Below are 26114 nucleotides of genomic sequence, written 5' to 3'. Positions count from 1 at the left end.
TATTAGTATATATTAATATTTGTTCTTTTGCTGAGAATACTTCTGATAATTTTTTTTTTGGAATTCATATATATATATTTTGTACAGATTCGACGTTTTTAGATCTTTAAAATTAATAAATTTAAATAATGCACAAATCTAACTTTGAATACATATTATTTTGAAAAACAATATATTAAATTCACGTTTTTATTAGCATAGTTCAATGCTTAAGTAATTTCCTTTCCGTATTTTAATTAATTCTGATTTAAGACTTAATTATCTTATAACTGTTATTTGTTTGTATAGATTTAGATGCTGAATTAGCTCCAGTTTTAACAGCGATATCAAAAAATCCATCTATACGAACACTATATATGTGCCGCAGTCTTACAGGCATGAAAATGAAACACATTCCAACTGTAATGGATGCACTTGTCAATTTAATACAAAAAGATGATTTTCCTCTTGCGGAATTAGTGCTCTCTGAGAATAAACTGAAAAATGATATACATGACTTCATAAATGCTTTAGGCAGCAATCAAAGCCTACAAAAATTGGGTAAGTAGGACAGCAAAAATGTAAATATTTTCTAATGATATAATTAAAATATATAAATTACTTAATTACAGATATTAGCGGTAATTACATGGGCGATGTCGGTGCACGTCTCTTAGCCAAAGCACTGCAGATAAACAATAAATTACGTACTATTTATATGGATAAAAATAATATAACGTTACAAGGTTATGCAGATATTGTATATGCTTTAGAAAATAATCATAGCATGCGCACCATACCATTTCCTGTGTTTGATATAGCACCACATTTAAAAAATCATCCCGAAAAAACCGATGGGATTATGCGTAAAATGCAAGAACTTTTACAACGTAATTGTAATGGTTTAAAACGCGCTGCTGGGCAAGGTTTTCGTTTACAACATGGTTTTATGCTGTCTTCTACACATCAGTTGGTCGATAAATTAGTGGCTGAAACTCAGGATACAATTTCAATTGCAAGAGGTTGCGATTCTATGTCTGCAGTACAACGTCTAATCGATGATGCAGAAAATTGTAAACAGTTGATGCCAAAATTGCAGGAAGCTGTACGTTGCGAATCACATCCGGTTGAGATAAAGTTAACACGCATTGCCAGTGATTTAAGTTACACTATTCAAAGTTATTTGGAGGAAACTCTCGAGACTATGATACGCACAGCAGTGGAACAATGTCCTAAAACTTTGGGAAATCAAATAGTAGTGCAAGATTTGCGAAAAGCATTAAGCGAACGTCTGGTTATACCGGAAGACTTCTTACAAAATTGCTTACTGAATAATGCGGGAAGCGAAATTATGAATAAAGTCGGGTAAGTCCAGTCATTCATTCAGTTTATTTTGTTTATGCGCAATTTATTTGCTGTTGTACATTTCGTGTTACTCTCAACTGCAATTTGGATTTGCTTGTTTGTTCTAGTAAGTGTGAATTATTATTATTTTATTATTTCTTTTTTGTTAAGATTGCAAAACAGGCGTACTCAATATATTTTATATTTTTTTTATCTAACGATAAACAGTTGGTATATATTGTATTTCAATGCGCTGTTTAACAGTGGGCCAAAAAAATTTTTTGAATGATAAAAAAATTAAATAAATATTTATTTTCGATGAGATGTATGGTATAAATTAAGGATAGACAGAAGGGTATACTTTTACAGTAGTATTAAATTACTTTTACTTGTAATTTATTTAAATTACTATTAAAAGCTTACATGAATTTTGAGTATAGGTATTTGGCTTAGTAGTGCTACTGAAGCAGATAACGACTACATAAATATAAATCACTATTTTGTTTACTTGCACTCATTGATTATTTTTAATAAAAACTATAAATATTCAGTGATTTGAGCAAATTTACTTATACTTATTAAAATTATTTTACATACAATTTTTTTATATGGCTTCCATAGATTCCAAAAAAGTTCTTTATTCTTTAAAAAACTTTGATAATACTAAAAAAAATGTTATATTACTGAAATATCTTACTTAATTTTTACATGCTACTGTTACTTACTTAATAAATAAATAATAATATTTATGCGATATTTAATAATTTTATACCAAATTGGTAGCTTTGTAGTTTTAAATTAATTGCAAGACAAAAATACGAGATGGAATGGGGAGAAAGAAGATTTTGGTGAAATATGTATAGAATAGGATGAGTAGATAGTGGGAATGTGGGTGTAATAGTATTGAAAATATTACAGGTAGATGTAAACGAACCGCTCTACCTAAATGAGCTATTCAAAAATCAATATGACCTTAAATCGTATGCGTATTAGAATAGATAAACATATGTGTGAATTGATGTTTTTGTACTTTGGATACGCATTTAAGTGTACCTTATTATTTTATTTCTCAATCAAAAAAAGAAATAAGCTGTAAAAAATTTTTATATACGATAAAATCATACAATAACAGATGAAAGAACACTAACAACTGGTAACAGTTTAAAATAAATTTTATTTGTGTTTACATAATATATTAACGTATTTTCGGATCGTTGCTTTTATACTGACCTCTCAGTCTATGTACGTACCAACGCTATTCTTGTAGCACCGCAATGGGCCATTATTTGAGTTCAAGTGCGCTTTCTTGGATACAAAGACACCACTCTAACTTACCTACGTACCTATTTACGGATACAAAACTAATACAAATTTTTTTTGATTGGTGTAGCAGTAGATGGTAGAAGTCTACTACGTGTGGAAGGAACTGATTTGAGCAGTCTGGACATAGTCACTTGCTAAATAGGTATTTTTCACGCATAAATACGACTATCCCTAATGTGTGTCGAGCACTTACAAGATTTCTTCATTTGTATCCTGGTTAGATTCAACTACATTTCTATTAGTTCTGATTACTTATACCTACTCATTTTCTCTATTCCATCATATTGTGCAAGTTTTGTCATCCTCAGGTGTGCTTGCTTTCCAGGTCGACTTCGGTTAAAACAACAACAATGTGTGTTATATAGCCAGTCTGAATTTTAATTTTAATTTTTAAATATTATTTTAAATACTGGCGCAATATACGTTACTTTTTTCATTTCATATACATATGTATATATATTCCTTATTGTTTCAATATATAATCGTTAAAATTCCAACCGGATTGAAATGACTAAAATATAACTTTTAATTATGTTATAAAATTTGAATGTTATAAAACAAATGCGTTTATCTGCCAAATAAATAACTTAGTTTAATAGAGCCTTTGTTCGTTCTTATGTGATAAAAATTTTTATAACCATTTAATCATTTCTTTGTCTTTAAAAATCACTAGATAATAATTAAAAGTCTGTACTTTATAAGTATAATAATTATTTTTAATTTCTTCTTTCTGTTATGTAAATCAAAGTGTCTTCAAATCATTAAAGAAAAAAATAATTTTTTAAATTTAGTTTATGTCCTATATAAAATTTTGCAAAATTTTTTTGGTATTAAAGTCTGAAAAAGTAAAAATAAGACTAAATCCTCGACATCTGCAAAGTTCTAAAAATAATTTAAAAAAGTCATTATTATATCTAAAAAGAGTCACAGTAACAATAACATAAAATAACAATATTCAGCTGTTTTTACAAATGACAGTTCTTTGTCTAAGAAGTACTCGTTTACGATGGCAAAGTTCATAGTCTGCAAGAAAAATGAACCCAGTAAATTCACCCAAGAGAAATAGAATGATGTGGATTACGATAATTAAAACAATCTTAGCATTTGTCAAGGATATTTCTGATATAAATTAATATCAATAAACTTTTTAACATATATACTCCTGATGTCTTTTCTTATGCTTTCTAATCAGTTTCTAATGATTAGAAATATTCTCCAGTTTTACAGAATTAAAAAAAACGGTTTTTTTTTTGTGAATTTTAAAAATAAAATTATTAATAATAATAATTTTGTTAATACACATATGTAGTTTGAAATCCATTTTCTACTATATATATATATCTCACAACGTTTCTTTATAATGTTCCATTGGAGGTATAGTGAGTTACCTGTACTTAAATAATTTATGGGGTTTTAGTTTTGATAGATTATGAGAGATTATGTTTGACATTTTTTGTCATGATGTGTGTGAAATAGAAGGTTGATCAGATCATTTCGATCATTTATATTTTTTCTTCATAATGTTTACAGATCATATAGCAGCAGAGTAATAAATGGAAAACTAACATGCCATTCTGTTTATATTATAATATATATATAATATATAACCATTTTGAATTAAAGGACTTTTTAACATCGCCATAATGGTATCATAAATATATGACCGTCATAAAATTGTGACTTCTCACAGTATTATATTTGCGTTAGTTGTTATTGATGTTGTTTTAGCCCGAGCGACCTGCTAATATTGTCCCCGAACTACTAATATTATACCCGTTGAATATATGTTAGTTTGATGGTACTGCACGGTTTGTGTAGATGAACGTCCCTAGACTTAGTCACGATCGCTTCTAGGATGTCATAAGAAGCCAAAATGTTTGGATAAAAAATATGACTTATATGAAAAGTTTAGATATGTTTTTAAAAATCGTATAAAATGTAGTTCTGTAATGTATGATTTTTTTTTTAAAATTTTTTTTTTTAAATAATGCTTCATAGTTTATTTCTAAAGATATATTGATCAGGGAATAATTACAACAAATTTTTATGAGAGATAAAATAGATGTGTGTCAAGAGATGTAATAGAGTCACTCCTAATTTTGACATATTTAAGGTCACATACTAATGACATTCATAAATTTTGATGATATTATGAAACGCCTAAATATAGTAAATAATTACAATTATTATCATGCAAATCTCAATTTGCTCCACTGTGCTAATAACTTTGCACAAGTACACATTTATATCATAGGCGAGAGTAGATAGTAGCGAAATGCTTTACACAGATAAGATTAAAACTCAAAACTAATAGAAACGACGCGTTGCATATGGGGAATAAGACGAAAATATCAAGCATAGACACAATGGAACTCGTTTCAAAAGCGTAATGAATTTTCGTGCGATATCGCAAAAAGTATTCTCAAAAAATAAAAACAAAAACAAAAACAAAAACAAAAACAAAAAAAAACCAGAAAAACAAAAACAACACAAGTGATTTAAAAGTTTTAAGAACTGCGTTGAATGCTTCGTATTGTGATTAAAACATTTTTCTTAGTACTCACTCAAATTAAAAACAAAAGAGCAAACACATATGTTTTGCTGAAGCTGCGCTTATACAAAAGATACATTCAGATTCAGTATGATATGACAGAGACTTCAAACGGTTCGCAAGTTTATTCAACAATCGGTCTTAGAGGATTAAGATATAGAAAAATTTAATCAATATTAGACAATGTTTCGTACGTTATGTGCCTGTTTTAGTGGTGATCAAAAAATATCTAAAAAACGTTTAAAAGAAATCGAAAATGAAGACGATGACGATAATATTAGATTAAGCCGGAAATCCCAAATTCAAGTTAAACCAGCGAGCCAGTCATTAGATAAAAATGAAGCTTTTGAACATGGAACAGAGGAATCTGAAAAATTGCAATTATTAAACGAAGTTGTACCAGTAAATGCAGATGATACAATCAATAAAAAGTTGCTTTAATTTTATTTAATTAAGTTAAATAAAATTTTAATATATATTTATTTTTTTTTAATTAGTGAAATTGAACAATCTTTGGCTGCTGCTATATCAGATCGTGCTACTGATGAGGTGCTGGAAGCTCTTACACGTTACCGGCGTGGTTTAGGTATTGCCGATTCACCTTCAGTGCTACTTGATGAACCACAAACTCCTGATATTGTACGCAGTCGTTCGAGTCATGTAAGTATATTCCGATTTTTATTATTACTTATAGAATGTAGGTTCATAGAAACTTCTTATATTAATTATTATATTATTTTTATATTAAGTGCACCACAAATATTTTTTTAAAAAGTCAGTGATATCTTAATATATTAATACTTCCTTTAAGTTGTCACAAATTTCTGAAGGTCGTTTATCTCTTTTTATATAAAACCATAACAAATATTAACTGAAGTAGCTACTGATAAAAATCATGTTCCTTTTACTACGAGTATTAGGCAATAAACTGTGTAATCTTCGTTAAATATTTACTAAGTTAACAACAAAAACTTTATAGCTTGGAATTTGTACTGAAGATTGTTTTTATAATTATATTTTATATAGGTATATTGATACATATGTGCGTTTTCATTCGTTAGTAATTTGTTTATTCAACCCAATAATTAGTGCATTGAAATTTTGAATATTAGAAATAATATACTTCAAAATAAAAGTTTTTTGTGAAAAGAAGTAATAATTTTAATGGATTTTATTAAACGTAAAACAAAAGAAAACCAAATATTAATTTTGCAATTTTGTTAAAATTAAAATAGTCATATTTTATTTAATTATATTGTTACGCCCTTTTTTTAAATCTCATTATCTTGCTATGAATAAAAGCAAGGGCATATTTTGCAATTTTGTTAAAACTTGAATAGTTATATTTTACCCTGTTGACCTGACCTATTGAGCTATTTTATTTACTTTCACTTGCACCCTTTCAATCGTATTTCATTTCGCTCTTAATCTCACTCTCTCTTGTCTCTCTTTTAACTTAAGAAAAAAAGATACATTCAGTTTTTTAACTTACTCTCTTTTGATGTCACTCTTTTCTTTTTAATTCCTTTTTTAATCTCACTTTCTTCCTTTTAATATCTATTATAATCTCTATTTTAAGCTGTCCTTTAATCTCATTCTCTCTCGATCAATTTCACTCTCTTTTGATCTCACACTCTGTTAATTAAATTTTATTATTTTTTTTTTTCAAAATATAAACATCTTTGTTAGACCCTTAAAAACATTTATTGCTTACATTTAGAATTAATACAAATTATTAATAAGTCAATAAAGGTTACCTTTCTTTTAATTTAAGAAAGAAAAAGATGCTTTCTCTTTTTTAACTTACTTTTATTCTTTTAATCCCACTCGCTTTTTTTATTCATCTTTTGATTTCACTTTCTTTTCTTTAATATCTATTTTAATCTGTCCTTTAATCCCATTCCCTTTCGATCAATCTCACTGTCTTTTGTTCTCAGTCTCTGTTAATCTCACCCCCTCTCTTTCAATTCTCATATACAATCTTATAATTGAATTTTTTCTTCAAAATATAGATTATTTTGTAAGGCCCTTGGAAATATTTATTGCTTACATTTAGAATTAATACAAACTATTAATACATCAATAGAGGTTTTTGTTGCTCATAATGCTGCCAACTATGAGGTCATCATCACTTTTTTTTACTTCCGGTGCTATATTTTAACTATTTTTAGCTATGTATGATTGATAATGATTTAATCGTTTTTAAACTTATAATAATATTTATTATTAGAACACTGTTTCTCAACGTGGGACTTGAGTCCCATATGTGGGCAATTTAATTGTTAAGAGGAACAATTTTAAATTACACATTAAAGAAATAATGTAATAAAAATTGTCTAATATTATCCGCATTAAAGTTGCTTAACTTTAGCTTTATTGTAAAATCTGTGTGAAAAGGGTTAAATATTTGATTAATCTACTTCTATATTCTGAATGCTGATTTGAAGAGGTGTAGTATATAAACCTTGCGTAAACATGTCATCGAAAAAATTTGATTACCACTGATTTAGATTTACTGACTTTATAATTTAAAAAATTTTTAATATAGTAGTTGGCCTAAAAATTGAGGCCAGTGATGTAAAGTAGATCATAAACTATTTTAAGAACTTATTTTCGTACTCCTTAAGAGGTTTTTTAATTCAAGCTTCAATTTTTTAGATTTCAGTACTTTATATCCCTTATTTGAATTTAAATGCTTTAATGTTAACTATAGGATATATATAAAGTCCACATATTCAACTACACTTAAAAACATCATATATATTATATATAGCACATATGTAGATACATAAACTTTGCGTACGCGTTGATAATCATTTTTATAAATATTTATTGTGTAATTTTTTTTTTAATTCTCTTTATTTTTTTATTATTATTTTTTTTAATTTTCCTTTATATTTATTTTTTTTTTTTATTTAATTTTTGTTAAAACAAATTAATGCGCTTATCAATTTTTGTTTTGTTTTCTTTGCTTTACTATCTTTACTCCAAGAAAGTATACGAAAAACAAAAGCTGTACAAATGAGATTTCTCAACTTTTGGGTTTCTATTAAAAATTCGTTGGCCAAAAATGCAAATATATTGATTTATATCAATGATGTCATGTTTGAAATTTTTTTTTTATCAATAATCTTAACTATTTGACTCGCCACTGAAATATTTGTGCAAACCGTAGATGCGATAATTAGTTTACAATAATTATTTCAAATTGCTCGTAAAGAATATGTGAAGTGAATAAATTAATTTTTGTGTTTATTATATATAATATATAATATGTATATTTGTGCATTTAAGTTTTGTTGTAATAATTTTTAATTGATTTTCGAAATAATGCGTATACTTTAGAATATTTCTACGAATAAAGCTATTTACTTTTCTAATCAGAATTCATAAGTAACTTTCAATTGTTGAGGAAGGAATATAGCGGCGAGTCATTAATGAATTTACGACTAAAGGAAATATAACACCAATGGTACATTTACTTTCACTATGGTTTTCCCCTTTCGATTCTTATCTTGGTCTAGTAAAATATTTTCAAGAGATCTATAAATATGTATCTAATCTAAATAAGCTCTTGTTCCTTTATTCAAGACACAATTACATTTTTGATTTGGTTACTTATTTAGTATCAATCAGTTCATTACTGAAAATCAATTAAAAATTTCATCTTATTATCGGGTTATAGAAGTATTATTTTATATATGAAGAGATTTTGCTTGAATGAATAAATACTAGCATTTCTAAGTAGGATATAAAGTAACTAAAATAATGCAATGTGGTTTATGTAAACTACGAGTAATAATACGTAAAAGGCGGTAATACAATGTTTTTTTTGCCGAGAGTGACGCGTATTTATGACAAAAAGAAACTATTTAAAAGTTTTCGAATAGGATTCGAATAGCAAAGAGAAGACAAGAACAAAAATTTTTATTTTTAATTTATTAAAATTTGACTGACCACACAACGCTGTTTTGGGTATTGCCAAGTGCTCATCATCAGTGCTCTTAGGAAATATTTGAATTTTTTAATTAATTTATAGATCCGTATATAATAAATTTGGACTGCAAGTGCCAGGTTTAAAACTCATACCTGCCAAATTATTATTTATTATTATTATTTATTATTATTATTATTTATTATTTATTATTATTATTTATTATTATTAATTATGATTATTATTATTTATTTTTATTATTTATTATTATTATTTATTATTACTACTTAATATTAAAAGAAAAAAAAATTAATAATAAAAAAAAAACAAATAATAATAATTACAATGATGTTCAACGAAATGTTTTTGGTCAAAGAATTTTTTTAAATATAAATATTGTGAAAGATTACTATTTTTACTGATAATATCCGAAAAAGGTGTACGGTCAGTCATAAAGTATTTTTGAGTAAATACAAAAACTATAACAATAACGCGAGTCCATTTAAATGAAGACAGGACAGCTCAATTTAACTGCAACTTTTTAAAATGCTATTATATTTTATTTAAAATTAAATGTTAATAAAGCAATAATAAAAATTTTAAATAATTAAATTATTGGAATTTTCCATATGATCGCCTTAAGCACGAACTATAGTCGATGTTACCTAAATCGACCGACAATGCAGTCGCATTCTATATAAAGTATAACTATATAAAACCTAAAGTCTTTCTGATTTCATGAATTGGGGCTGTGCTAATGAATTGGGGTTGATGTTAATGTTGGCTTGTAAAATGTCTCACACCGAGTAGTCTTGTACGATTTCATCTGGATACTGTATAAGCCACAGTCCATTACTAATTAACGCGTGAATTGTGTGATAGTGCAAAATTTTAATGAAAATATTTCGTTGTCCACCAGTGTTGTATTAACTTTGATATTTCGATCCAAAAACATTAACGGAGATTTATTATGTTGTTATGGTAACCAGCTGGAACCTGCTTGCGAAGTTCTTTTGGAAGATATTGAAACGAACTTGGTCTTTCACTAACGATGAGAGACTCCAGGACGTGAACTCAACCGTTTTTGGAACCAGGAGAGTGTTTATCGATCATTACGGCCACCCAAACCCCCCTAACAAGCGCTTATGCTTGACATCTTGTGGACATTCGAAAAACATTAACAGAGAGGGTGTCTATAAGTTGATCTTTATGAGTTTTTGATATATTACGGTATTTTAAGTATTCCCAATAGGGTAATTATTTTGAATTCTTAGAGTGTGGTTTTGATAGTCTTGAATATTAGAACCGATGCTACTTATTTTTATCTTCTTCCTCTTCTTTGCTTGATGAAACGCGTGTAAGTGCTTAAAGCACTTTTACTCAATAGTCTGTGACCACTTGATTGATTCACTGTAATAAAAGCTCCGTTAAATAATTTTAACGAGTTATTCAGATAAAGTTACAATAGTTTAGTTTGAAGCCCAGCATGTCTTTCTGATGAAATATATCTTGTATTTGATTTAAGTTACTGTGAGCATCCACAGAATCAAGCAGTTTCAATTCTCTAGTTTTGAGATACCTTTGCACACTCTAGATGCTCAAGTCCATGTGTACATCTTTATTTTTGATATATCATTGAGCTTTTCGCATACATATCAGTACAATATTCAAATATGTTTTTTAATGAAGAATAGAGTATCATTGCAATACGTAACACAACCAAAAATAAGTTCAGTTTAGTTTTTATCTCTATTACATTGAAATTTTAAAATTGCTTATATTCATATTTCTGTTTTTTTTTTAATATAAAAGATGAAATATAAATTTATCTATATTTTTTGATTTTAGGATTCTGATGGTATGATTATACGACCAGGCCGAGGCTCTATTCTTCCAAAATTAGGACTTGAGTCACCCACTGTAAGTTGTGTATTATCAATATAAACAACAAAATGGATGCACTAAATCAGCAATACATAAACAACATTTTCAAAAGCATAATTAGCTAATTATTTTTATTAACTCATAGGAAAATAATTTTTAAATTATTTTATGACAAACACGTCGCATTTTTAAATCATTCATCAAATCAATTGGCGCTTTTACCATTATTTTTAAACAAAATACAACAAGTGACGAATATAATTAATTAATTAACTTAAAATACAATTATTAAATTACTTATAAATTGGCTATTATGCACTGAAAAAACATTACACTCAAATAAAATAGTTAGTAGTAACATAAACACTTAGCTTATATTACAACATAAATAATATATAATTAATATATGTATATATACATATATATATGTATGTATGTATATATGTATGTATGTGTCTTATGTACATGTGTATTAAATTGAAATTAGTTGATTAGCTACACTTAAAATATACATAAAATATTGATTTTTATTAATAACAAAATTAAATCATTTATATTTATTTTGTGTCTTTCCCCCTTTTCCTTCATCATGCAAACGCAAACATATAAAACAAAAAATATGTAAAACAAAATAAACTTCCCATACGTTAAATTTCTTCATGTACAAATATACAAAAATTCAAACGTATCACAAATTGTTACACATATTTATATACCAGAAATTGGAATATCTGAACCTTGTAAGTAGTTGTCATGGAACGCATATCATTATTATTCATAAATAATCATATGTCTATCAATAATATATAAAATCCTTAGTAGTCTGCTTAGGTGTGTGTCTATTATTTCATTGAAGTATCTATTGATTTGTATAATATATTAAGTTGACTTTTTCCTTTTATTCATTTGGGATTTTAAAATTTTTTAATAACTTAATAGAGTAATACTAATTCTATACTGTAGTAATACTGATTATTTATAATTACTAATTTAATTTTTTTATTTTAATACTAATTTCTTTCATTCTAAACACCGTTCTATATATATTTATCTTATGTTGTCTTTATATTTTATATTTTGGTTTATTTTGGTGATTCGATTATAATAAAAGCACATTAATCATTTAATTTTGCATATTGTCATAACAATAACTTTTAAGTTTGCATTAAAAATAAATAAATAAATAAATAAATAAATATTTTAATCTATTAGTTTAACATTTGCTTGCTTCTTATTATTATTTTAAATGTATTATTTATACTCGTACCATATATAAAATGAAATATTTTAACCGTCATTGTATTTATTTTTCTCCTCCATATAACTAACTTCCTTTAGGCCACACCACATATGCCCACCAAACGTCGTTCTATTGCACGTAAGATTCGCCCGCAGTCTGTAGTGGAGAATTTGAGCTTAGGTCATATACCAGACTTATTGGAATCACCCTCCTCGCATCGTTCAACATCGCAAATGTCGCGTGACTCTACAGTTAATAGCCACATGGTTGGTGGCAGTATTATAGGTGTTGGTGTTGATGGTGGCTGCTTGGATGATGGTGTTGGTGATGAATGTTGTGATTCAATTACAGAATTACCAAGCGCCTCATTTCAACTACAGCATTTGGTTAAAGGACGCCCTAAAAGAGCAAAAACTCGTGCACCCACACGTCCATTAGCAAGTGTAGAAAGTGCAACGAAAGAAATTGGTGAAGGTTTAGAGCAATTCTTTCGTCCAGGTTCTGTAACACCAACAACTCTCACTCCATTGGTGTCGCCCACATCGGAAGAGTGCAGTTCTTTATCTTTTGTTGATAGTCCAACAATGAGTCGTGATGGTAATGGTCAAATGACTTCCGAGGAAACTACGCCTATATTAGAAGAACGTAAGCCTATAAAATTGGAACGCAGTTCACCATTATTAAGGGGTATGAAGTATTCATTTTTCATACATTAAACACAATAGTTAAAGAGTATTGTGTTCATACATATTTATACTTTCACCACCTGTCTTATGATAGTTTTCACTTTTCCATAGCCATACTTTTCCGTACTTCTCCCCGTAATTTTGTGACTATTTGTGCACTTTTTATTGTTTAAATATTAATAAATTATTTTATTTAACTATTTAGGTGTAGCATGGGCAACACGTTCACGTTCTACTGATAATTTGGAAAAATATTCACCACTAATTGGACGTAAATCTCCACTTGTTAAAATGCGTACAGAAGGCGCTGCTGTTGATGAAGTGAATGCTAACGAGCGGCTACTTAAAGCACCGTCTTCAGTAGGCGTACGAGAAGATAAAATGCGCTCACCAAGTAGCGATTCTATTAAAAGTCATACTGGTGGCGATAGCAGTGTGATTATAAAGACTGGCAATGGCATACTTCGCACACCAATTGTACTACAAAAACCAAGACCCTGGTCTGTTGTGGGCACTGATCAAAAAACTAATAACTCAGCCAGTGGTAATGATTCTAATAAAACAACTCCTGAAAAATTAGATGACGGTTAGTAAAATAGTTGCTAATAATTAATAATAGCATTTAAAACTAAAGTTTTAATTAAAGATTGCGAGATTGTTGTACCTTTTGGGCAAAGTTCAGGCGGTTCTATTGTTGGCATAACACCCGGTATTGCAATTGCAGCTGGTGGCACTGGAGGTGGCAGTATTGTTGGTATAACACCAGGTTAGCTTTATTGTTATTGTATTTTTTTTCTAAATATAAAAATATATATTAATTTGTTAGGTGCTGCATTGGAGAAGAAATCCGTGCGTGAACTTGCCGCTGGTTTGAATCGCATGGGTAAGATATATAAATTCAAGATGATAACAGAGACATATATGTCTCTGGTGATAGTCTGTCATGACTTGAAACTAAACGTATTATTTTATAAAAATCTATTTATATATACTCAAACTGTAATTATATTTTCATTTAGTTTATATAATTTGTTTATAGAGGTGTCGAACAGAAGTGAATTTTAACAAAAAAAATTTTATTTATTTTTTATTAATTGAATTTTTGCCAACCATACAGCTGTTTCGAGTACTACCAAATACTTTATACTTACTTACTATTATTATTAATTGATTATTATTATTATTAATTGATTATTATTTTTATTAATTGATTATTATTATTATTAATTGATTATTACTATTATTAATTGTTATTATTACTATGAATTGATTATTTTTATTAGTAATTGATTATTATTATTATTAATAATTGATTATTATTAATATTAATTGATTATTATTACTATTAATTGATTATTATTACTATTAATAAATTATTATTATTATTAATTTATTATTTTTATTATTAATTGATTATTATTATTATTAATTTATTATTTTTATTATTAACTGATTATTATTATTAATTGATTATTTTTATTATTAATTAATTAAATTATAATTAATAATAGTAATAATAACTAATAATAACAATAATAATTAATAATTATTTACAAATTTTGTATGGCCAACTAAGAATTAAATTAATTACAAACAAATAAAAATTTCGTTGTGACAATTCCTTACTGTTCGAAACCTCTCTATTAAATACAATAGTTTTTATTAAGTAACATAATCACTACATTCATAACTACGTTAAAATAAAATATAATATATAATTGCTTTATTAAAATATAATAAGCAGAAAGCTTTATTGTTATTTTCTAAAGCGCAATTTTATTATTATGATTTCAAATTATTCTATATAAACATATTTAGATCTTAAACTAGATAAAAATTTCAATTATATATTTTCGAGAATGCATTTAGCATGTTATAAGTATATTATTAAAATTTTTTTATTATGTATTTAATCAAAATAAGAACTTTTGTCATAAAAATATATCATTTGTTTGATGATGCTATAGTAAAAATTTAATTTGTTTATATAGTAATAATATAAAGAAGATAAGTATATATAAATTTATATAAATTTGATTTTTTTATATGGTAAGCTATATAACAAATTATATTTTTTATTTTTGTTGATATCTCAAAAATTAAGTTACTTAAGTTAAGAAATCAGTTAAATTATAGTAAAGATATATTTTAATTTAGATTATTATTTAGTCAATCATATAGTCAATTGAGACTATACGATTCAAGTCTCATTACTATATTAATTTTTTAATTTTATCAATTTGGGTTACTGACTGCAACTTTATTGGTACAAAATATGTCTAAAAAGTCTAATCCCAAAAACGTTTAAAAGTTCTCAATAATTATGTTTGGAGAATAAAAGAACTTGGTTTATAAGCCAAACCTTAGTTGATTTCTAAATTTTCTAAAACATTTTTTTATTTAACATATTATCATATAATTATCTTAATTAAATTTTTATTTCATTTATTTATTATAAAATTAATTTTTTTTAATTTTTGTTTAAATATTAATTATTTATAAAGTTTTTAATTTTTAATATTTTAAATTTATTGTAGTTTTAGTTAAAATTTTAATTCTGTATTGTATTTTTGTTACTTTGACTTTTTATCAATTAATATCAATCATTAGTATGTAGTGTCGTATACTAGAGGAAGGTTTTGTAGTTGGAACTTACTTTCTTCCCATTAAAATATTTTGGTCTTTTTTACACTAAATATAATGAATTTATTTCAATTAAATGTTTTCACATGGAAGAAATTTCAAAATGCTTCCTGAAACTAGTCTCACTGTACTATTTCTAGTACGTCTAGTACTAGAAAAGCGTTTCTAGTAAGTGCTTTTTTATAGCATTTTAATTTTTTCAATCAAATATCTATATTAAAAGCTTCCTTTCTATTTTAGAAAAATGTGATGTTAAAAAGTTTAATACAATTTTAAAAATTTAATTTTACATTAATTATTTTTTGGCTATCTTCTATTGCGTCCATTGATATTTCATAAAATTATAATTTTTAAATTTCGTTGAATATTTTCGATGTCTATATATTTATGCTAGGACGTAAGAGCATTAATTTATAGATTTGTTCGTTTTTATTGAAAAAAATAGTTTAGTGTTTCAATTTAAAAGCTAGAAATACCATTTTACATATAGAATGTATACAATATTATGCTAATGAAGAACGATTATTGGAAGAGTAAACCAGTATGTGTTTGGACAGGCTTTTCTTTGACATTTTATACCATCAAATTAAAATTAATTGTAAATCATTAAATCTTCCTAACAATTCGAATTATTTTATTCTGAAATATTCGGTGAAAACATACGCGTAAAGTATATTGCAATAATAGCTATATAAAGAATAATTATAACTTCTTTTTGTATTTTATATTATTATTTGTGTAATATTTAATAATTTTATTTTTAGTTTATAAATTTATTATTGTAGTAATTTTCTATTTGTATACATCTATATTTCTTTCTTAACATTATTATTTAGTTTAAACATTTGGTTTCAATTTTTAATATTTATATTTTTTTCTTTTAATTTTAATTTCATTCATTTGATTACCAAAATGTTAATATAGATCTACCACTTAAACCGCAAGTACTGCCCAGATCATTACTAACATCAAAAGGCACTACATCTGCAAATTCAGTATCAGTTACTGCAACAAAAAGTCATTCATTTAACGATTCCTCCATCTCCTCTTCAAGTACTACAGAGACCACAAATAAAATAAACACAGTATTAAACGCAAATCGATCTAATATTGTAAACACCAACAGTAATTTGAGTAGTCGAACAAGCGAAAATCTAACCAAAACCATTATCACTGAAAACGGAAGTAGTAATTCCAGCAGCAGCAAGGTAACATCCAGTACACATAACGCTAGCAGTAGCAGAAATGAAATAATCAACATTAGAAACAGCAGTAGCAGTATAAGCAGTAGTAGTTCTACTTCTGCGATAGGTTCAAATAGTTGTAGTAGTGATGGTGTTAAACGTATTGCTGGCAAAGAAATTTCAACATTATTCGAGGTTTGAAGAAGTTTTAACAAAAACCCAACATGTCATATGAATTTGCTTCGCCTTTAAAGCATACGCATTGTATTGTGAAATGTTCTTCCTATACCATTTATTTAAGCTATCATAACGTTTGGTGTGAAAGAAGATTATTATTATTATAATATTAAATTTATCATTATGTAGGGTGCTTCCATGCAACGTTATTTGTTGCTATAAATGCTAATTCAGTGTTAAAATGAATTATGTCCAGAGTTATTTTTTGATCACTTTTTTTTTAAATTTTGAAATACCAGAATATTTTTTATAGTATAATAACGCTTAGTATATTAATAATAATCTGAAATATTTGATTTTATATTTACATTTAATATCTTGTTTCATTATATTTATTTGTTATCGTAAGTTTATGAATATGTAAATTTTTTTATTTAAAAAAAAAAGCACACAGTGTAAACAGTTAAGGCTAAATCAGTTGTGGTAGATGTAGGGAACGTAGAAAATGTTAACGGCAAAATGCAGAAAAGGTTATTATTTTTGATAAAGTACACATGGTGCAAAACAACATAAAAATACAAACAACACAAGTCTAATCAGATCACAAAATACTTCGCACACAAAGAAATGCAATGCAATTGCTTATTGTTTGTATCAGATCACATAAGATTTTTCTTACGAATAAACCCGTCAAGAGGTTTCTTGAAATTCTTATGGTTGCTTCATACGGTTTCTCCTATTCTCACTTCGGCACGAATATTCGAATGCAATGAAAAAGAGATCAGTTGATTTCTTATATCACAACCAATTCAGCCTTTACGCTGTGAAATTTTGCGTTAAGATTGTGATTATCGCCAATTCTTTTTTTACAAAAATTGATGTTAGTAAGCACAGATTTTAATAAAAACAGATTTTAGTTACAACACTATTTTATGTTAATATTAATGTTTATTTGTTATTTAAAGTTAATGTTAATGTTTATATAGTATTTTTTTAAATCCCAAATATTAGTTGAGATTTCATGTTAACATTTTAAATTTAAAATTTAAAACTAAAATTTTTTTACAATATTTCTATTGTTTTTCTTTTTTGACTTAATAAAAACAATATATAATAATCAATATTAAATAGTATTCTGGACAAATCATTTTAGCAAGAATATTGTTAACAAGAATTTTATACTATTGTTATATTGTTACCTATATTTGAAATAATTTTCTTATATGACTTTTTGTAATATGTACAATAAGTATTTATCATAATTAGCATTGTTTGTGTTAAAAAAAAAGATTTCATTATTTTATGTTCATATAATGTTTTTAGTTATTGTCCTAATTTAATAATTCATTTATATTTTTAAAAAGTGATTAACGAGCTTTAATTTTTAATGTAACGTACTCATAACATAATAATTGTATTAACGCTACTTTGCCAATATTATTTTATTAACTTTGTGTTTTAAAAATTTATTTCCTGCATGTTTGTATTAGTTTTAAAGCAAAAAAGGTTCAGATTTTATATACAATTTATTATTGTATAAATTATTGTATATATATTAATGTGTTTTTTAGGAGACATTAGTTGAAGGGCTATTACGATCTTCAATACGTCGCACCTTTAAGGATACACAATACACGGAAGAAGATGTTGTTGATATATAAAATGCAAAAGTAATTAACATAGAGTTAAGATTTAAAATATAAAAAGTTAAAAATTTACAAAAATTTAAATGATACCAATTTAAATAATGCAATTAAATTAGTATGCAAAGAACGAAAATTATGAAATAAAATCTTTCATCAGATTATATAGTATGTACTGAAATTTCAAAGTAAAAGAAAAACTCATTTTAGATTAAAATAATATTGTTTAAATTAGAAAAAAAAACAAAACTGGAATTTTTTGTGCAATTTTTCGGTTATTTATATTAAAATATACAACTGCAGTTTTTTTAATTATAAAAAATTATATTCTCTTGCATTATGTGTTATTAACTTTAATATATTTGAATGCATTCATTTTTTAAAATTTAACATAAAAAAAAATTTTTAATTGTTAAACTTATTCCATACTTGTATATTTTATTTTGTTTAGCACAATGTTTTTATATAATATATAAATCAATTATTTTTTTATTACTATTTAGTATTTATTTTTTATAAGCATATATATATTTTCTTTACTATACTATATACCATACTAAAGATATATACTATATATATTTTAAATATTTATTTAATAAGTGCCAATCATATTCTATAACATCTTCACCATAATTTTAAAATAATTAAACATGATTATTTGTAACATACATATATATATATATATATATTATATACACGAAAATTATTGTGAAAATAAATATAAATATTTTAAATTATAAAAAATTTAAAAAAATATAAAAGTTAAACATATTTTTTATAACTGCTTCCATTTTGAATAATTTTTTTCTAGGTCCTTTTTATGTGTTAATATAAGAAATTTTAATTTTCTTAAAAAATATTAAATTAATTATTTTGATAAAATATTTACAATAGTAAAATATTAGGTTTCTAGTTTTGTTAAGTTGTTTTATTAGACCTAAATATATCTTTTCATTTTTTTCTTTGTTTTTGTAAATCTTGCAAAAATGAATTTACATTATATTCTGATCAAATAATTTTTTTTTATACGAAAGTATTTATTTTCCCATTTGAGAACTTAAAAGAAGTTTACCAAAATTTTATAATATTAATGAAGGGAACACCAAGAACTTATCCTTTTTTCAAATTACTTTATTTTCAAAATCTTTTTTATTCAATAAATATTTTGGAAAAAAATAGTCAAGGCACATAACAAACATATTTATTTTAAACAAGTAATAGGTGGAATTATTCACTTATTACAGAAATATAAAATATTTATAGAAAAAAAGGTTTCAATAAAAAGTATTATATATTTTTAGCAAAAGTGAAACACACGGTCTGATATATTTTTAACATGTTCTTTACTTCGCTTTATTAACTATACTAAAAATGAATAATAATTACAAAAGGAATATAGAATAATGACAGGCCAGAGTTGCCAGGCAATTAATATTTAAAAAGTACTTTACATAACAACACCCCCTCTTAAAGTGCTTTTATTTATGTATAAAATATGACTTTAATATTTCATTCCTAATTTCCGTAAGCAATTAACATGCTTTTCTGTAGTGAGTCCTTTGGTAAGGACGTCTGCGGGCATTTCTTCTGTTGGCATATATTTGATTTTAACAGTGCCGTCGTTAACCTTGCTGCGAATAAAGTGATAACGAATATCAATGTGCTTTGTCCGTGGATGATACCTGAAGCTTTCCGTTAATTTTTGAGCGCTTTGATTATCATTAAAGATTTCAATTGTCTTACTTGTAATGCCAACATCATCAAGGATTGCCTTTAGATATAACGCTTCTTTTGTGGCCTCAGATATGGCCATATATTCTGATTCAGTGCTTGAAAGCGCTACTGTACGTTGCTTTCGAGCTTCCCAACATATCGCTGCTCCTGATATAATGAACGCATACCCTGAATATGAACGTCTATCGTTTAAGTCAGCGCCCCAATCAGCGTCAACCAGACCATACAATTCTTCATTGTTTTTCTCATACAATAGACCATAGTTGCTTGTACCTTTAAGGTATCTTAGAATTCGTTTTGCTGCTTTCCAATGTTCCACGTTATAATTTGAATTGAACTGGCTAAGAAAGTTTATAGCAAACGCAATATCAGGTCGAGTTGTAACAGCTAAGTACATTAATGCTCCTATCAAGCTTTGATAGGGATACATCTTCATAACACCTTCATCAATTTTTGTTGGTTTCGTTAACTTAATGTTCAATTCTATGGGAGTCTTCACTGGTTTACAGTCTTTCATATTGAACTTTTCAATGATGCTTTTTGCATACTTCTCTTGTGAAAGGAAAACTTGATGCTTGCTTAAATTTTGATGAAACTCGATGCCAAGACAATTACTTACTATTCCCAAATCCTTCATTTCGAAATCATTCGCAAGTGCAGCCTTTATTTCTTTTATACGAAACTTATTATTGGACGCTATTAGTAAATCATCTACATATATTGTCATCAAAACAATGTCGTTACCTTCACGCTTAGTGAATACACAAGGATCCTGTTGTACTGCACTTAGACCCATATTCTGTAGTTTCTTTGTCAATTTCATGTACCATGATAGCCCAGACTGACGGAGTCCATAAAGAGCTTTCTTTAATAAACATACAGGTGACTTACTTGATTTAATCGCCTTTAACCAATGCTGCGCTGTTTCTTTAACTTTTCCACACAATATTGTTGAAGTTTTTCCCACTGGTTTTAATGAAACAACTTTGTTCAGGAATGGTATAAGATAATCGGGAATTTCCATGAAGACACTCTCTTCGAGCTCTCCATTTAGGTATGCTGTAATGACATCCATCTGATGGATCTCCAAATCCATCAGCCAAATACTTGAAAATGTACAATAGTTGGCATTTTACCAGTCCACAACTTGTGCGGTACTACACCGTTCAATGCTTTTGTAGGACACCTATTCCGAATATAGCACGCTGTATTTATGGCCTCTGCCCAAAAATTTGGCGGAACTTCAGCTTGTTTCATCATGCAACGGGCCATTTCAACTAGAGTTCTGTTTTTACGTTCAGCAATACCATTTTGCTCCGGTGTATATTGAGCAGTTAAGCGTCTTTGTATACCAAATTTCCTCAAGAATAAATTAAATTCAGAATTAACGTATTCTCTACCATTGTCTGATTGTAAAGCCTTAATTCGTTTACCCGTGTTTCTACTGCTCTTTTGTATTGCTTAAATACATTTAATACATCGGATTTTTGTTTTATAAAATATACTTGACAATAGCGTGATTTGTCATCAATAAATGTTACGAAATATTTTGCATCCGAATTTGATGCTGTTCTCATTGGTCCGCACACATCACTATGCACGATCTCTAATAAATCACTTGTTCTAGTTTCTTTACTCTTAGGAAATGGTTTTTGTATTTGTTTTTCACTAATACAAATTTCGCAAGTCGGAAGTTTTTGTTTAGGATTTAATTTTAATCCGTGTACTAGGTTATTACTAGCCAATTTTTTAAGATCGTTTTCATTTATGTGGCCCATTTTCTGGTGCCACTTTTCAATGTCACATTTTTCTTCAACAACTTGTGCAAAATGATTTTTATTTTCAACAATAAAAAGATTTCCACATCTTTTCGCTCGAGTTATAACCTTCTGATATTTGTCCAATACGATTGCATCTGAAGGGCGAAAATGCACTTCATATCCGCTGTCTACTATTTTTGATACAGAAAGTAGACTTGTACGCAAGTCCTCGACATATAGAACTTCTTTAAGATCAATGTTATTATCACGACCGTATACGTCTACAGTTATTTTCATTTTACCGACGCCGTTTATATTTGTTGTGTTGTCGTTTGCTAAGTTAAGCACTTTATTCGATTTTTGAAAGTCTGTAAAATATTCACGGTTTGCACTTAAATGGGCAGTACATCCACTATCTAGGCACCAATAATTTTCTTTTATTGAGCTAATAAATGCATCTTCAACATGATAGCTAAAATTATTGTTTACAGATTTTTCCGAATTTTTCAATTGCGTGTTATTTTCAGCTTTTGCTTTATTTTTACATTCACGTGCAAAATGTCCGATTTTGCCACAATTAAAACATTGTTTGTTTCGTTTAGAATCACTGTATCGTTTGTTTTGTTTTGCGTTTCGGCTTTTATTTCGATTTATGTATAGAGAGTTTTCATCACTATGTCTGTCTTCTTTTGTCCTTTGCGATTCAGCTTCTTCTAATATTTTCACTCGAAGTATGTCTGGCTTTGGCAGCTCGTCGCGCGTTTCTAACGCGCACCTGAAAGTATTAAAAGAGTCGGGTAGGCTATATAGGAGCAGTATGGCCAGAAGCTCATCCCCGATGGTGACGTCAATTTCCTTTAATTTTGCCACGGCTTCAAAAAAATCGTTGAGGTGCTTTCTAACCTTTCCACCCTCCTTCATGCGCGAAAGTGCAACCTTTTTCAGCAACGTCGCCTTGCGCGCAGGCCCTTTTGATGAATATGTGGCTTGTAGTTTCATCCACATTTCGTTTGAATTTGTGCATTCTGCAATTAATCTTAATTCTGATGCACTTACTGATAACATTATATCAGCACACGCTTTCTGATCAAAGCTGATCCATTTTGCAGCCCCTTCGCCCGTTGGACACGACGCAGTACCTTCGACATATGACCATAAATCGTTTTTTATGAGAATAGCTTTCATTTGTAATTTCCATGTATCGTAGTTTTCCGCGTTAAGCGGTTCAACTCGAATCACCGTTCCCGACATTTTTATACACGTATTAAATCTACTTTTTATGTGCACGTGCTTTTTACTTCGCAGTGGAAGCGTGCTGGGCCCATAACCTATTATATATTTTTAGCAAAAGTGAAACACACGGTCTGATATATTTTTAACATGTTCTTTACTTCGCTTTATTAACTATACTAAAAATGAATAATAATTACAAAAGGAATATAGAATAATGACAGGCCAGAGTTGCCAGGCAATTAATATTTAAAAAGTACTTTACATAACAACAAAAAGAAACAAACATAGTATTCACAAGGTCTGCTAAAATCCTTTTTCGAATAAATAGAAACGTTACCTCGGATTGATTTGGAGCCAGATTGAAGGATTTATAATGGAATTATAAGGAAATACAATTTAGTACGTAGGAATATTGCGAGTAATATCATATTGCAATATTGTTATAGATACCATAAATATATCTAAAATCTATATAATTTTACAAAGATTTTTATAATATATATAATATATTCTTCTTCAAAAAAATTTTTAATTTTGCATTGAGCGGTAACAATGTTTTTAAACCCAAATTCTAGTTAAAAATTGTGAATGTAACGTAATCCCTATATTAATATTTTCCCTTAAAACTCTGTTGTTATTTACATTATCGCACCCGGTTGTAATAACTAGTATTATAAAACCCTCTTAACTGAACCTCTTTTCTCTGCTTTCATCGCTTGACCAGATTAGTCTACTGTGTACTTAATTTTATTTTCTATCAACTATAGATTAAGTTCCATACACCTTTAATTTTATGGAGTACCATCCGCGCTACTGAATTTGTTAATGTAATATATTTCTAAACAGAAAATTGTCTACAGTATTTAAGACAAAAACAGAACTACATTGTCAGTGAGAATATGGTTGAATTCTATTTAGATGAAGAAAATCGTTTAAGCTCTTCAATTCGTAAAGAATTATTCCTTCAGTTTTTACCTGTGCACTTTAATTCAACTACGTTTATGTATATTAGTGAAAAGAGAAGGAATCTAAACATGTAACTAGATTTAATATCTCTTCTCGTTATTAATTTCGAACCCCATGTACTCGTATCGGTATCTATAGGATTTGATTTATCTACTTCTAAAGGCGATTAATAAAGACTGCAAAAAAAAAAAAAATTAACTAATAATATTGTCCTCAAATGTCTCTAAAATTTATTATTTTATCTTAGATCCGTTCTTTGTAGATTGGAACGACGTTCCATTTTAGAACTTCCTAAGCATTAGAAGTTCGTTTTAATCTAGAGCTAACAGATATTATAGCAATAAAACGAAAAATTGAATATATTTCGTTTATTGTACTCGTAGAACTATTCTTGTGTTTTTGAGTAAAAACCGAATACAGATATATTTTTTTTAATTGAACCGGATTGAATAAATGATCAGTTTGAAGCCCTGAAGCTTAGTTTGAAGACAAGAAATTGAATATATTTCTTTTAAGGTAGAACCATTACCGAAAAAATGTCAAAATCTGATATTTTTGAGTAAATCCCGATACAATTCAGATACATTTTTTTTAATTGAACCGGAACGAATAAATGATCAGTTTGAAGCCCTGATTCTATGCCTTATATGTGACATTTTAGTGGACTTCATTATAAGCTCTCACTTCTACATTCAGTTTTAGAATTCTCTATCTTAAATTTCTATAAATTAATATTTTTTCTTATATATAAAAATATATAAATCTTTTTATTATTTATATACATACATATATTTATATATATTTCTATATATTATGTATATAAATAGTAATTAGGGTTTTTTATATATTATTTACATATTTACATATAATTATTATTTTAGATTCATTTTAGACTGCAATGGATATTTTGATATCCATAATAATTTGATGTTTTAATTTTAAATTCTTTGTTTTTTTTTAATTTTATATATATTTTTAATGACAATCTATTAAAATAAAATTAATGCAATTAATAAAATCAAAATATTCCAAAAACTAATGTGTTCATTTTTTATTTTTATATAATAATTTAATTAAAATTAATAACTTAAACAAATGTAATGTGTTCAAAATTTTGTTATTAATATTTTTTGATGAAAAGTTTAAAAATAAATAATATTAATAAATTTAATATTTTTCTGCAAAAATTATAATTCAAATTTATTATAATATTTATAATTTACATTTTTAATGTTTTGTAAAATGTAAAAGTAGTAAAACTTACTTTAAAAAAATAAATAATTAAATTATTGTAGTAATAGTAAAAATAAATTATATGCATTAAAACCAAATTAATTTTATAATTAAGAACTTAAACGAAACTTAAGTATATAAAAATAAATAACTACGAGTTTTTCGAATGCACAAAAAACAAATATTCACACTTAAACTTAAAAGTGAAATTTAATAAAAAATAAAATAAATAATTTTGTGGGTTTTTGTAGGTTTAGTAAAAAATCTCAATATTTGAAATAATTTAAATACGAATACGAAACAAATGCTAAAGGTTCAAACTGCCCCCCACCATCCATTTTGAGAGAAGAAAATAATTTACAAATACAAAATGTTAAATATCAATTTTCAATACAAAAATAAATTTCTGCATTTACAGTTACTTATTCAAATTAAAAATCGAAATTGTGTGAAATTTACGAGTTAAAATAAAAAAGTTGTAACGAAGAAAATTAAAATAAAGATATTAAAAAAAATTAACATTATTTATTTTATAATTGTATTAATTTTGATTTGAGAGGTAAGTTGAGTGGCTTTTAACAAAACATTACAAGAATTAAA

General features: G+C 26.8%; 1 protein-coding gene across 6 annotated transcripts in view; it reads left to right on the top strand.

Annotated features, from left to right (window-relative positions):
• LOC119685022 (F-actin-uncapping protein LRRC16A) overlaps positions 1-25933 on the top strand; it is a 75759-nt gene extending 49826 nt beyond the window's left edge. The window contains exons 14-23 of one of the 6 annotated variants that reach the window (XM_038099190.1): positions 289-540; positions 612-1344; positions 5695-5857; positions 10980-11051; positions 12354-12900; positions 13147-13527; positions 13588-13707; positions 13768-13824; positions 16509-16963; positions 18517-18671. In XM_038099190.1, the coding sequence (XP_037955118.1) occupies positions 289-540; positions 612-1344; positions 5695-5857; positions 10980-11051; positions 12354-12900; positions 13147-13527; positions 13588-13707; positions 13768-13824; positions 16509-16963; positions 18517-18606 (2870 nt within the window). In that variant the 3' untranslated portion in view covers positions 18607-18671. Of the gene's footprint in view, positions 1-288; positions 541-611; positions 1345-5001; positions 5629-5694; positions 5858-10979; positions 11052-12353; positions 12943-13146; positions 13528-13587; positions 13708-13767; positions 13825-16508; positions 16964-18516; positions 18672-25765 lie in introns of those variants that run through there. The other 5 variants (XM_038099191.1, XM_038099189.1, XM_038099192.1 and 2 more) reach the window with 5 other exon arrangements.
• The last annotated feature ends 181 nt before the right edge of the window (positions 25934-26114 follow it).

This window comes from Teleopsis dalmanni, chromosome 2 (genome assembly GCF_002237135.1).
Source record: "Teleopsis dalmanni isolate 2A chromosome 2, ASM223713v2, whole genome shotgun sequence".
In the NCBI taxonomy this organism is placed as follows: Eukaryota; Metazoa; Arthropoda; class Insecta; order Diptera; family Diopsidae; genus Teleopsis; species Teleopsis dalmanni.
Note: the sequence above shows the minus strand (reverse complement) of the source record. Positions and strands in the feature narration are given on the sequence as shown.